The following is a 15125-nucleotide window of genomic DNA, read 5'->3' as shown; positions in this document are numbered from 1 at the left end:
CCCTACTACAAGTACACAACTTTGACATTCTATGCTTATCAGAAACCTAGCTAAAACCATCTATTAAAGATATTGAAATTACCCCACCTGGATATAACATTGTTAGACTTGATCACACCTCCAAGAAAGGAGGTGGAGTAGCTATCCTATATAAATCTAACCTGAAGCTTACTCTTCTTGACCTTGCTCTTACCCAAAACAATAATGTCGAAATAATCTGCTCTAGAGTTCAAATTAATACTACTAAATCAATAAACATCATTTGTGCTTATCTGCCTCCAGGAAATAATATCCCCACATTAGAACAACTTCTTGAACAACTCTCAAATTACCTCCCCAAGAAACACTACTTCTTGGAGACTTGAACATTGACTGGAAATCTTGTAACAATGCTAACCCTACTTCCCATTTAAACCTTTTTGGTTTCAAACAACTAATTGATAGTGCCACTAGAATAAATAAAACAAGCAAAAAAGAAACCACCTTAGACTGGGTTCTTACAAACTCCCCCTCACAAAGCTACAAAACTGGCATCCTTCCTGATGACCTTAGCGATCACTCCCTCACATATGTCATTAGAGCTAAAACTCATCAAAACTTACCTACCTCACATAGAACACTATATTAAAAGAGACAATTTAATCCCCAAAGATTTCAAACAGAACTCTCACAATACAATTGGACCCCTCTAAAGCACCTCTCTCTCAACAAAGCCATAGAATATTTCAACTCAGCATTCCTTACAATCCTAAACCACCATGCCCCAAGTCGTACCATTAGAATAAAGACCAGAACAGCACCCTGGCTTACCTCTAATACTAAACAAAAGATCAGGCTTAAAAATAAATCTTGGAAGAAATGGCGCTCCTCTAGAAACCCAACAGACTATCAAACCTTTAGAGAGCTGAGAAACAAAACCAAAAATGCTATTATTTCAGACAAAAAGAACTACTATGTAGAACTTCAGCAATCCACAAAAAGAACCAAAAAGGTTCTGGTCTACTATCAATCATCTACTTACCCCAGGTAAAATAGTAACACCTAACCCACAAAATCTAGACCCTGATAATCCCTCTTTAATAGCCAATAACTTCAATAGCTTCTTTACTACTTCCATACAAACACTAGCAAGCCATTTATCCCCTGATGCTTCCCAACTGACCTTAAGTAACACCAACAACGTCATTCCTTCCCTTCAACTTCAACCCATACCCACCTCCTACATACAATCTCTTACAAAAACTTAAACCCACTACCCCTCAGCAGATAAGCTTCCTGCTGAATTCCTTCAGGTAGCAGCAAAAGCTATAGCCTACCCTGTTTCGATCCTAATAAACAGATCCATAAAAGAAAGTGATTTTCCAGCAATCTGGAAGATATCACACATCATACCCTTACATAAAGGAGGCAAATCCACTGACCTCTCTAACTACTGCCCAATAGCACTATTATCTCCACTAGCTAAAATCATGGAAAAATGTATACACAAACAACTACTTAACCATCTCCTTCAAAATAACCTACTAGCAAACACTCAACATGGATTTAGACCCTCACATAGTACAACCACTGCACTACTTTCCTTTACTAACACAATAAACTGTAACCGTAATAATAACAAACTAACTGCTTCTCTTTTCCTAGACCTGTCAAAAGCCTTCGACATGGTCAACCATAAACTTCTCCTACACATACTAAACTCACTTGCCTTGGATTTTTCCTCCTTAACGTGGTTCTCATCCTACCTTGAAAACCGACAACAAGCAGTACTCTGGAAAAATTCTCTATCTGCTCTACTACCTATCTCCTAAGGAGTACCTCAAGGATCAATATTAGGCCCACTCTTATTCTCTATCTTTATTAATGATCTTCAATCATCTATCCATAACACTACCTGCATACAATATGCAGATGATTCTACCATCATCTGTACAGCTCCCACCCAATCTGAACTCCAGTCACTCACACAATCTACCTTTTCAACCGTTGAACAATGGTTCTCAAAAGATGTCTCCTTCTCAACTCCAAGAAAACAAAACTATTACTATTCTCACCTACCCACAAATCTCCTCAACTAAATTTTACTATTACTGCAGCTGACAATTCTCTTATCTCCCCAGACTCTACTACCAAACTGCTTGGTGTTACTATTGATAATAATCTTAACTATGATTGTCATATCAATAACACTATAAAAGCAGTAAATAAAAAGATAGGTTCACTGTACAGAATAAAACCCTTCCTTACTCCAGAAGCACGGACCACCTTAGCTCAATCACATCTTATCTCCACCCTACTGTATGCTTCCTCTATTTACACCAATCTCTAAAGGTAACCTGAAAAACTAACTACATCCTATCATAATATAGCCCGTTTGCCACAGCATCCCAGTACAGAACTCACCACTGTAATAACTTAAAACAATTACAATGGTTAGAACTACCTAACAAGCTTATCTATCAACAACTCTTAATTACACATAACATTCTTTATCAACCAACAAAAACACCAGCTCTCAGTAACCTCCTTACTCCCTACAAAAACTTGAAACAGTTGCGATCTGCCAAAAAGATACAAGTCACCACAACTAGAATTACAAATTCAGCAGGTAACTGTCTATTTTCAAACTCGATAGGGAAAATATGGAATAACCTCCCCCCACACATTACCTCACTAGACTCCTTTCAGCTTTTCAAAAAACAACTTCTATTACATCTTAACAACTTCTGGCTCTGCTCCTGTACCAATCCAGACTAAATGACTTCTTCGCTCTTCAGCCATACCTCCCTACGTAAAAATCACTATCTTTCCCTGCTATTTCAAATGACTAAATTACTGTACTGTTCTAAAAAAAAAAAAAAAATATGAATATATAGCTTAGGCTATTTGTTTTTTACCTGTTTTTTTTTCGCTGTATTTTCTACTACACTAACATGTATGCATTGTTGCTTAAATGTTTAACCTTGTTTTAATTGTGGAGCTTTTCTCCCCGGGCCTCCACTGAAAATGGAAATTATCCAGCTGGACTAGCCCGGTCAACAAATGTAAAATAAAAAATAAATAAATGAATTAACATGACTAGATTTTGCTTTTTTATCCCTCTCTGCAGTAATGCAGCAGTTCAGAAAGCAGTAAAAGCCTTTGGCAGCACAGATGAATTAACAGATAATTAGATATGCTCATCAGGTCTAGTACATCTGACTCCTGAGCCACACAGACAATAATGGTAGTATAACATTTGCCGCAATATCATCATAAGTTTAACAATATGTAACCCATGAGCCTCACAGATGCAGTACAACAGTGAAATTAAGCCCGTTTAGCTCTCATTTAGTAGAAGATGCAAGCTTGGCTATTGCTTTTAGTTTTTCTCTCCCAACCAACTAAATAAAAGATGGCATTAGCTTTTGCAAGCAGCACGATTTTACATATTAAAACCGCACACTTGCTTGGCGAGCCCACTACAACCAGGATTCAAGAACTCCTACTGCTCTGTAGAATTGCTTTTGAAAATGGCGCCCGTTGCCTGTGGAGATTAAGTAATCTTGGTACAGACGTTGGGCAGGAGAGGAGTCATAGATTCACTTACTTTTACAGTTGAGCATGTTGGGAAATGTGGTACACAGAAATAGTCTAAAGGACAGCAAGGCAGGCTGTTTTTCTCCGCTACCTCATCTGCTACCCAGAAAGCGATAGGTCACTGCCAAGAAATTGTGGTGGTGCAGCGGTTAGCATTGTCGCCTCACAGCGAGAGGTTCTGCCTTTCGATTCTCGACTGGACCACCTTCTGTGTGGAGTCTGCATGTCCTCCCCGTGGTCAAGTTGACGTCTAAAGACATGCAGAAAGGGTGTGCCTTCTTTGAAGGTTGGGCATCATCCTGGCAACTCGGCACCGTAAAAATCCACTGCCAGTCATTAGCGGACTGGAGATCCACTGTGGCGACCCCTAACCGAGAAAAGCCAAAAGACAGTTTAGTAGTTAACTCATTCACTCCAACGGAGCTCAAGAAGTTTGCACAGTAACTTCCAATGGGAGGAGCCTACGCCTTTTCACAGAATCATATTATGTCCACACCTTTCAAACAAATGTTCCTCTTTCTGGAACCACAGGAGTTATGAAAGAATTATAAATGTCAATCTCTTCAGCACAAACTGTTTTTATAGTGGTAGTATTCTTTAGATTCTAGGTTTTAAATTGAATTTTATAAGTCACAGTAAACACAGTAACTATTTGTAATATTTTGTAAACAACATACAATATCTCAGGAAACACTCAAGTTACACACATACTGTCAGCAGCATTTTATTCCTCTAGCTGAGAGCTTTCAAATGAGGCTAAGGAGTTTGATCTGTGTTACCTGGTTATTGAGATATTTAGAAAAATATGAACATTATATCTATATAAATAAATACCATAAAAACAACAGTTAGTATCTATTTAACTGCACTAGACAGAGGTCAAATGTTAATGCAGTTGTTTGCCATTGTGTAAGCTTTAAGATGAAATCTTTTAAAACCTTGTACATAGTATGGTTTTGGAATTACTGATGCAAATGTGAACAAGCAATATTTGATGCATAGAGGCTTCAGCAGGAGTTAACTGCAGATGCACTTGGAGGTGTCACTCGGATGTAATAAGTTAAACTATTGCGTGCCACTGCATTAAAGAGCTACTTAGACCTCTGTGATAGTGGCTATAAATCCAGTTGAAAAAAAAATTGTTTTGTTTAAGTTAAACTGAAGGAATCGGAAAGAAGAAACCAACTGTTTGGGGGAACCTATAGCTGTAGTGTCCCAGTTAGTGTGCACGCCAATACCCCGTCTAAGCTACAATATAATGGCAGATACAAACTAAGCTAATGCTGATTTAATTATTAATGGGTTTTTGTTTTGTTGCAGTTTTCTGTCTTTAACGTTAGCCACAATTCTGTTGTAAGATGGTGGATATTCAGGTTTTGGTAGAGGGGTTGATAAGCACACTTCAACCTTGACTCAGGAACTCCTACTGCCTTGTATAATTGCTTTTCTAAAGTCTTAAACCTTGCCTGTGATATAAATAGGACCTGCTGGAAAGAAAGGTATGTATCCCAGAAATTACCCCATTTCTAGAACAAGCTCTCCATCCATGTGAAGCAGAGTTCCTCCCTAACCCAATTCAAGTGTAACTTGGACAATTGGATGGGGAACAGGAAATTCATTGGTTTGGGACCTATGTTTCTAATGGATACAGGCACCCTGTAAATGGTTAATCTCCCAGGCCTCTGCTTGCAAATTTTTAACCTTCCAAAGTCCCTGCTTACACTTGTCAAAGGTACCAGAACTTGTCAGATATTTGGGGCGCATGGCTAGAGTTAAAAAGGCCCTTGTGGTAGTTAGCCTACTAAAACAGACCTATGAACCTATAATTCATTGTTCAGGCACACAGTACAACCTTATCTCTCCTTTTAGAAAGGGTACATTTGGATGACAGTGGGGAAGAACTTGATATTATCTTGGAAAGAAAAGAAATGCAGTAGCAACTAGTATGGGCAACACGTGTAACTTGTCAACATCTTTGATAAGAAAAAGTACAAGTGATAGATGATATCTTTAGTGGCAACTAGAGACTTCAAATCAAGGGGGACTGCAGGAAGCAACACCATGGGTGAGGCTAACTAGAATGGGGTGGGGCCCCTAATATGACCATTACCTGCCATCAAACAACAGATGAGGTCATTTGTCTTCATCCACATATTACTTCTCTATATACATTCTCGTTATAGCCACTTAACTAATTGTATACAACTTGGATATTTTACTGCAGTAAATATTGCCAGCATTAGGTGAAATGGAGCTCTAAACAAAAATGACTCCATGGCTTCCCCTGATGTACCCTGACCCCACATTAACCAGAGATATTGCTTCTTTCTTGTTTTGCCGCACCTTGCCATCATTTTTGTCCCCCCCCCCCCAATGTTTAGCACACCCTAACTGGCCAATTTTTTTATGCAACTAGCCTGAACTACTTTGTTATTACTTGTATCTCTGTATTTACTTTCTGAAATGTTTTGTACTTCACCTGGATTGAGCATGAAATTGGTCAGTGCACGACCCTGGTAAATAAATATGCATGTACGGTTTGCTATCATTTTATTAAAATGGACGCAGGCAAACCCACTTTATGTGAAGTCTGAAACTCGAACATTGAAATTGCTGAACTCCCAATATTTCCAAAGTACAAAGCTTGCCCCTGTTCATAGGTTCATAGGTTCATACTAGGCTATCTGCCCGAGGGCATTTACAAGCCTAGCCAATAGTTTTGTGGCTTACGCCACCCCTTTAGTATGGGGAACTATACCCATTATTTTGCTGTGCCTCTGTCGAGCAGTGACACTGAGGTAATCCCTGGGGTATATCTGCGATCTCCCATCCATTGGTCAAGATTTCTCTTGAACAAGGCCAGCGAGGTGCTCTGCCTCACATATACCGGGATTTTATTCCACAGCATAGAGAGTCTTTGGGTGATGAATCTATCCCTCCAGCACGTCCTATTAATAGCCGTGTCGAGGTTTAAGTCTCCGCCTTGTGGCTCTGACGGATCTAGATTTTTGAGGTGAAGCATATTCATCAAATCTGGGTTTGACATGGCCTTGTATGTTAGGCAAAGGTCACCTCTGAGCAAGTAAGCGACTGAATAGAGCTGGAGTTCTTTCAGTCGGGCAGCATAGGACAGATGTTTGAGACCCTTTATCCTTTTGGTGAGGAACTTTTGTGGCCTCTCCAGCTGCTGCAAGTGTCGGGTCAGATACATTCGAATGGGGCATTGTACTCAATCATTGGTCTGATGAGTGATGAGTATAGGGAGACTATGACCTCCCTTGATCTAGATGAGAATCCCTTCATGATAAGGTGGGCAATGTAGAAGGTCTTCCTAACTACTTTAGCTACATGGGTGTCGAATGACAGACTACTATCAACCTGGGTCCCCAGGTCCCTGATAACTTCTTCTGTGCTCAGTGGATTGCCACCTATTTGGTAGCTAGGGGTAACCTTGTTTTTCCCGAAGGGTATGACTATGCATTTTTTGGCATTTAACTTTAGGCCATGGCTCTGGCACCAGTTATCCGTTTCTGTGAGACCCTTCTGAAGGATATCTGTGTCAGATTATTGTTTCGAGCCATGTTAGCGCTTGTTCCTAGGTTGAATTTGGAATGCATTTCGACTATATAGGAATTTGGCAATGTGGGTCGATTGATATGATCATTCAACTGAGTCCACTTCAAATGATTATATATGTATGTATACATGTGTGTGTGTGTATATGTATATATATATATATATATATATATATATATATATATATATATATATATGGGTCTACTTCAGAAGACTGAAAAACCAAAAGACGGAGTCTCAAAAAAATGCTGAATGATGGAATTTGCCCCTTCTCCACTGTTGTGCGATCTTTGACTTAGTATATATAGTTAGCAGGGGGCTTGGGGGGCACAGCCCCCCCCCCCTTGAGGAGTGGAGGGGGCGTGCCACCTGTATTAAAAATTTGTTCAATATTTTGAATTTGCATTCTTTTGGTATTCAGTCTTTTGGTCTGTCAGTCTTCTGAAGTAGACCCATATATTTTTTTTTCTTTGAAAGAAAAATAAGTTGTGTCTAACGATTAATGTTCAAAGCTAACAAAATAGTAGTTCCCCAATAATCTGAGTGTGCAAATGCTTGCAATGATATAAAAATCATGTGTATGAATAGTATATGTCTGCCTAAGCCTCCAAAGGATATAGCTACCTGTGGTGTTAGATTGGGATGAAGTAAAAGCACAAATGGCTAGAGGCATGTATTTTATATAGGTGAGTGTTTGGAGTAAGAAACAAAAGCACATGGATAAAACCCACACAGAGATAGGGAGTGCATGCAGACTGTACACAGAAGGCATCCCAGCCACAAATCCAACCAAAGAACCAAGCAGTATTAGATGGCAACACTACTTGATGAGCGTTTCTGCCATTGACCATTTGTTATCACACGCATCCTGCCTAGACCACCAAGGACATCCACTTACTGATTGCAATGCTGATATTATGCTGTGATGGAAAGTGAAAATAAATTGTGGCTGACTAGCTACTAATAGATGCATAGCAACCCCCCCCCCCCCCCCCACACACACACACACACAGTCATTTTCATTGCAGACAATCCCAATACTTACCATTTACACCCATTTTATTAATTGTGCACCCCCACAAGTATATGATTTGGTTAAAAATAGGCATAGTAAAGCATTTCATCTGCCAGAGTTATGACTGCTTAACTTGAACAAATTCTAACAGTGTCTATCACTTTCATCAAGAGACAGACCCTGAACCCAGCAGTTAAAGCCGAGTTTCATAACTGCAGATATGACCAGCTTTACAGACAATTGTAGTAGTATCCCCCCCACCACCATATATCAACCTTTTAGCTGAAGAATCCGGGAGAAAGCTAAAAAAATGGTGGTGGACAAGGGACCAAAAATGGAGATGAATACTAATGTCATCTATTTAGAGTATTGCTACAATAACAGGTTTTGCATTAGCATGCTTTTTATGAAGTCTATTAGGTCTGAAACTCGAATGTCTGTCATTATTTAGTGACTGCAGTCCTCACTAATTTGCCAGAAAAGCCACAAACTTTACCAGGGACAGACCAAAATATGAGGTAAAAAAATGGACATTCTGCAATTCTGGGACAGTTGAGCATCTGTGTCCCTCTCCCACACATACATACACACACTCACACGTCACCATCAATTATATGACTATGACTGCATGCCTACTGTGTTCGTACCAAACAAATGAATAAATACCTGCACTTGGGAATTTATTGTCTCATCTCACTGATGCCGGAATACAGTAAGAAAGCCACTGTAGCCCCGTTCCTACATAGCTCTCAGCCTGTTTGCTCAAGTTCTCATTGTAGAGTATGAGCTTGAAATTTTAAAATTCTCTAATGGTTTACAAGTTTAAAGTTTAATTAGAAAGATTTCAGAAAAATAAGGAAGACAGTATTAGACTAGCTGGCGCATCATGAAGAAAGTATGCTGATTCAAATGAGACAAGCTAGGATGAAATATGTGAGTGATAAATCATAAGAATGATACAAGACCAATTGTGAATTGGGATATTCCAGGTAAAGAGTTAATTGAAGGGAATAAACCAGACAGGAATTATGCCTCCCAGTCTAATGTGAGTAGTAAAGAAGGCTTGAAGAGAAAGCCACTGCACTAAAATAAATTTATGAAGGGAACAAAGAGTGCTTTAACAGCAGTAGTAAGAGCATCAATTTTTTTACTATAAGCATATTGCTAGCAGTGAGGGCATCATTTTTTTTTACTACAAGCATATTGCTTTGTTTGTGAAGTCTGTTTATTTTTTTCTTAACCACTGGAAATATTTGCAGTAGAACATGTTTCTTGTGGTGGTCCTAAAGAGAACTGCTGCTGTTTGATTCACCCCCAGATGACCACAGCTTCTGTGGTATAATAAACCCACCTGTCAGAACAGAAAACTGAGTCACCCCCCCCCCCCCCAACTCAGCCTGCCCACTGCCATGGTAACCTGTGCATGACTGAAGGTCAGAACCAGTCCCCAAAGCACTGAGTCATACATTTCAGTAGCTAACTGTTGTGTAATGTGATTTATGCAGTGTTGGGGTAAGGGAGAGTGCCTGGAAACTGCTGCAGTGATTTATTTAAAAATGTATTCATGTTGTTTTTATTCGGGGTTAATTGTGTAAGTCCAGCTCTGTGTCATAGAAAGATAAAGTGCTTACTCCATCTCAGTCAGTTCAAATAGTAGTTCATGTACCTGTAGTAGCCAACAGTAAAGTACGGGAGTCAGCAGGCACTGCCCACTAAGAGACTACCTCACCACATGGGTGTGACCTAGCAGGAGCACTAGGTGTTCAGGCTGTGGAATTCAAGCCTAGTGAGCCTGCTGTACTATGTGCAAGTTGAAGAGTAAGCCAAGGGAAATTTGGTGTGTGGAGGCATACTTCTTCTTAGAGAGCATGATCGTAGCAGAGCCACCATGGGGAGGGTGCTTCACCTGGGTAGAGGATAGTCTACCCCGTAGGCCATACACCCAACTCTCATCACCGTTTTAATGAGTCTGTTGTGGTTTACCAGGTGGGATTGAACGGGCTGTAGGCTTCTTACTTTGCCGAAAGATTTCTGGCTGCTGCTATGGCGGAAGAAATGAACCAGTTGGATGCAGACCAAGGAGCCGTCTGGCTTAGTCCTGTTTGAGGTGGAGGGATAATAAATAGTTGATTGATTGTCTGATGTCTTTGGAGTGTTCAGGCTTTAATTGAATGGTTGTGTGCTAACGTTCTTGCTGTATTTTTCCCCAGGCACTTGCAGGAATGTCAGCCCACACAGGAGGAGAACCTTTGGTGCAGAGCTTGGCCAGACTTCTTAGAGACTGTGGTAAGTTTCATTGTATAGTAATCAGTTTAGTGACTGGATGAGAAGAATGTATGAAATGTGTGGAATCTCCGATACTGAGGTGTAGGGGGCTATGTTTTAAACAGTAGCTGATGATCCTCATTGGATTACTTTTGCAATGTTTTTAACATCTGGGAGTTTTCCTGTTAAGGTCTCATTCATCGGACCAGTTTTTTAAAGCACAGTGTCCTTCCTTTAGAAGTTGTTTGTTCACCCTAGGCATGTGTAAGTATTTTGTTATAAGTGGCATCTTCAGAAATTATTCCATATTCATGTATGCAAACATTTGTGTTTTTTTTTTTTTTTTTTTTCCATATTGTCATTTACAGTCTCTGTAGTTTAAGTAGATAAATACCCTACTGGGGAGTCTTTTTGTTGTATAAAAAAGGAAGAATTTTTTTTGCTAGTGTGTTCTTTTCCAAAAAAGTAAGTGCAACTGTGATAGACAAATACTTTATCATTACTAGCTCACTGGCTGTTTATTTTGTCTGGGGCGGGCAGAATACTATGTTAATGCCTGTCGGAAACTCTATGAAACCACCTTTGGACTCTTGGCCAATATCTTTTTTTTTTCCTCAAATATTTTTTTTATTTTCAGTTAAAATCACATTTACACAATATTTTTAAATATCATTTTAAACAACTATATACAATATTTACAATAGCCTGACTTTCAATTATATACACTGTATGTAAGTATAGAATTAACAGATCAGTTATCAGATATACAATATTGATTATTGCAGAGTGTCCAACAAAGGTATAACTTTCTTCCAAGGATTATTTACCAATGGCCTGGGATAGATTCATATTTATTTGATTTTTATTTCCATCGATGCAGTTGTCTTCAGTAAAGTGTAGAATTCTTCCAAGGTCGGGGGTGTATTTGAATTCCACCTTCTGGTTACGCATTTCCTAGATATAGCAATTATTGTCCATAACAAATACATATTTATCTTATTCAGGTAGGGACCTTCATTTACATTTAGTAAAATCAATACTTTAGTTAAGGTAAAGGATTCATTAAATAAAGCTTGTAAAAATGATTGATTCCATTCCAATATGATTTAATTTTATTACATTCATAAAAAAATATGAATCCAGTCTGCTTTATTTGACTTTTCACACCTCCAGCAAAAACCATTTGTAGTAGTACTGATCTTTTCTTGGCCAATATCTTAAAAACAAGCAGTGGTGGTTGTTGGTGGTAGTGGTTGCGGAGCTGCTGTTGGTGCTGGTGAGTGGTATGTCATCTGCTTCTTCTTCAGCTTCAGCTTTTGAGCATCCAGGCAAGATCCTAAGGGATAAGGCACCAAAAGAAGTGAATGATTTAGAATGGATGTCAACTTCCTCTTCTTGATCAGAGATGGGAGAACCTGATTAGGTACTTTACAGACCCTGGACCATTTGTCAATATCTCCCAGACCCTCTAGCACTACCTTTTAGGAGAATGTTATGACCAGGGATAAAGGCACATCCATTGTTTTGTATTGTCCTTCATGCAATCACAAGAGTTCCTTTCAACCTAGGATTATAGTAACAGAAGATGCTGGTGTGGGTCGTCACATTCACATCTGAGAAGAGATTGAAGGTTTATAGGGTAGAGGTACATCCCATAACACCTAAACTTCAGGTGGATGCCCCAGGTAAAAGGCAGCAGAAGACAAAGCAAGTTTCCCCTCTGTCTACTCCTAGGCACATTTCTTTTGAAAAATACCTTCCTCAGTCCACTAAAGTTGAAGGACTCTTAAAGGCTATTCAAGCCTTATAGCCTGGATAGACTTTGTATCCTCTTCCTACTAAAGAAAAAGGAATTCTTCTGATGAAGAGGATCAGTCTGATAATGAGGGCTTGGATTATGCCTCTCAGCCCTTTTATCCTTGGGAATATGAGTTAGATGTGAAATATACTCTCACCTCTCCTAAAAAGGCATTTGAGCATTTCTCACAGGTAGCCAAGTACCCTATACTGGTGGTATTACAAGTGGCCGATGTAAGTATATTATCACTACAAATATACTTGCAACATACACAATTATATTTGTAGTGATATATTTAAACATCCAAAAACAAACAAAGAATTTATTTTCAACTGTTTGGCCCTTTCCTCGGTGCACCAAATTACCATCTCTCTCCACCCTCCCCAGTATAAAAAGTATGCTGTGTAGAAACTGCTCCAGGCTGCATTTCAGTGAAATTGAAAGAGTTTAAGTGCCCCTTAGAGAGAAATGAGTGTAAGAGAAAGAGCAGGCAAATGAGTGTAAGAGAAAGAGCAGGCAAATGAGTGTAAGAGAAAGAGCAGGAAATTTCCCCTGTAGTTTGTAGCTTGATAAGCTGCTATTATTTAAGGGTCAGTGGCAAGGCACTTACTTTTTATGGAGATCAGATTTCAGGAGCTTGGACCAATATTTGGAGATGCATTGTGATTTTTTTTCAGACATCCGTGGAGGAGGTTGATGGGTGGATGTGTTAGATGTCATGAAACAGAAGAGGAAAAAGCCATTTGTTTAATAAGGGAGTTGTCAGAAAGAAAGTGAAGGCTTGTAGAATACTGTTTTGAGAGAGAGAGAGAGACAGAGTGGGAAGTAAGAGAAGAGCAAGTTGTGTATGTGGGCTGTGGAAATAGAAAGATGGTGAAAACAAAGGACAGGATCTGGCTGGGAGGATTAGAAACTACCACAGATGTTTTAAAAGTATATCCATAAAGGAGAAAATTTAAGAGCTGACACAAAAAGGTCCATATTCAGAAAACAATAGGATTATATTCATGCATTGCTCCATTCTTCAGCAACAAACAGTGCATTTCAGGGACAAAGGGAGTCAGAGCCTGCCCGGGGCACTTACTTGGGCATAAGGCATTGAAACTAATCCAGAGCAGGATGCCTGATCTAAAGACACACATGCAAACACATACTTACTCTGTCTCAATCTCATTTATGCACTGCATGCAAGTGTGCTGTAGGCTTTAAATTTGTTGCAACTGGAATGAATGAATGTCTTTTAAATTACCTGGAGCTGTGCTGAACAAGTGCTAAATATCTCTTTTTCTCCTTTATGGGCCAAATCTTCTTTATTTTAGCATTAAATTCTGCATACACCGTAATTCTAGTAATGGTGGTTTTTGTTATGTAGTAGCAACATACATAGCTTTCAGCCAGTCTGGGACAAATCCTGAAATAATCAGGCACAATCAGGGATGCTTAATATTAGCACTATTAACTTGAAACATTGACAGAATAAGTGAATGTGAATTAATATAAGTTTTCTGAACTAAAATAAGTTTATAACTCCAATTACTATCTAAGTGCAGTTCACCACCTTTACTCCAGCAGTTACAAGTTTTAAGCGGATTAAGAGGGACAGACCTAAAATTTGAGTCAAAATCAGAGACAGCTATGAGGTATGGCATCATACAGTGGAGGTAGATGAAGTAATTAGGCAAGATATGAACAAGTCTTACTACTTCAAATAACAGTGCTGATAAAGTGAAACCGACTGAATTATATGGTCCTTAGTAACTCTAACCTCAGAACTGTTTGTTTTCTCTTCAGCGGCAGAAATTAATACAAACGGCACTGTTTACTGCAGTTTCTGAACTGTGGACATTTTTACCTGACTTCTGTACCAAAGCTTAACTGAACTGACTGCGGTCTTCTCTAAACTAAATTGATTTCTGTCTAGAGAATATCTTTTTTTTTGGACATATGTAAATTTACATCCATATAAAAGTAATCAAACTATATTAACATAAACATACTTCACATATATTGCTATATATATATATATATATATATATATATATCTATATAAAATCTAAGTAATATTACATTATTCAATTCCTACCTTTTTTTAAACGAGACACGTTTTTGTTAAACCATCACTTACTACATAGACAATCATACATTTATATAAATGAAAACAAACCACACTGAATCCTAGTTGCAAATATGTTACATCACAATCATATGGCAACACCCCCAGTTGCAAACATTATACATCACTTATAATCTATCCAATCTTTCTCACTCAAACATTACATAGCTCATTTAAGTCGTGTCCCCTTTTAAACCTCATTCCTTCTTTGTATGTATTGTTCCCACAATTCCCATTTTTTCCTATGTAGTTTGCTCCTACCCTTTTCTAAAAATCGCAATTCCAGTTATTTAATCTCTCTTACTATATTCACTACTTCTAGTATAGTTGGTTTAGATTTTGATTTCCATTTTCTAGTAATTGCTTTTTTGGCAGCCACCATTATTAGACACAGCAAAGCCTTACCATGTCTAGGCAATTCCAATTCTGTATCATAGCTAAGAAAAGTTTCTGCCCACCCAGCATCTCCAACAGTGCATTCCCCAGGGAATCCGTAAATTCCACCAACTTACCGCACTCCCAGAAAATATATTCCCCATTACCTCTTTCTACCACTTCACACCTCCAACACTTACTTTCTGCCTAAGGAAAAATTCTCTGGAGTCTACTTGGGGTATAAAAATATCTGTGAAAACATTTCCAGGCAAAAATCCTGAATCTTCTCGATTTTTGTTGCATATTTGGGAGATGTATGTATATCCTCCTGTGATAACACCCCCACTGGTCCAGTAATCAAAGAACCTCAGTCCTCACCACTGGCAACAGGGGGGTATGTACAC

The 15125-nt window shown here is 38.8% G+C and overlaps 1 protein-coding gene across 4 annotated transcripts in view; it reads left to right on the top strand.

Annotated features, from left to right (window-relative positions):
- The window catches only part of LOC122793047 (serine/threonine kinase 11 interacting protein), a 1659807-nt gene that overhangs the window by 390855 nt on the left and 1253827 nt on the right, over positions 1–15125 (top strand). For all 4 annotated transcript variants that reach the window (XM_044060719.1, XM_044060720.1, XM_044060718.1 and 1 more), the window contains exon 2: positions 10381–10456. In XM_044060719.1, the coding sequence (XP_043916654.1) occupies positions 10393–10456 (64 nt within the window). In that variant the 5' untranslated portion in view covers positions 10381–10392. The remainder of the gene's footprint in view (positions 1–10380; positions 10457–15125) is intronic.

This window comes from Protopterus annectens, chromosome 2.part0 (assembly GCF_019279795.1).
Source record: "Protopterus annectens isolate FY-2018-M chromosome 2.part0, PAN1.0, whole genome shotgun sequence".
Classification (NCBI taxonomy): Eukaryota; Metazoa; Chordata; order Ceratodontiformes; family Protopteridae; genus Protopterus; species Protopterus annectens.
This window is presented reverse-complemented; position numbering and strand designations above follow the sequence as displayed.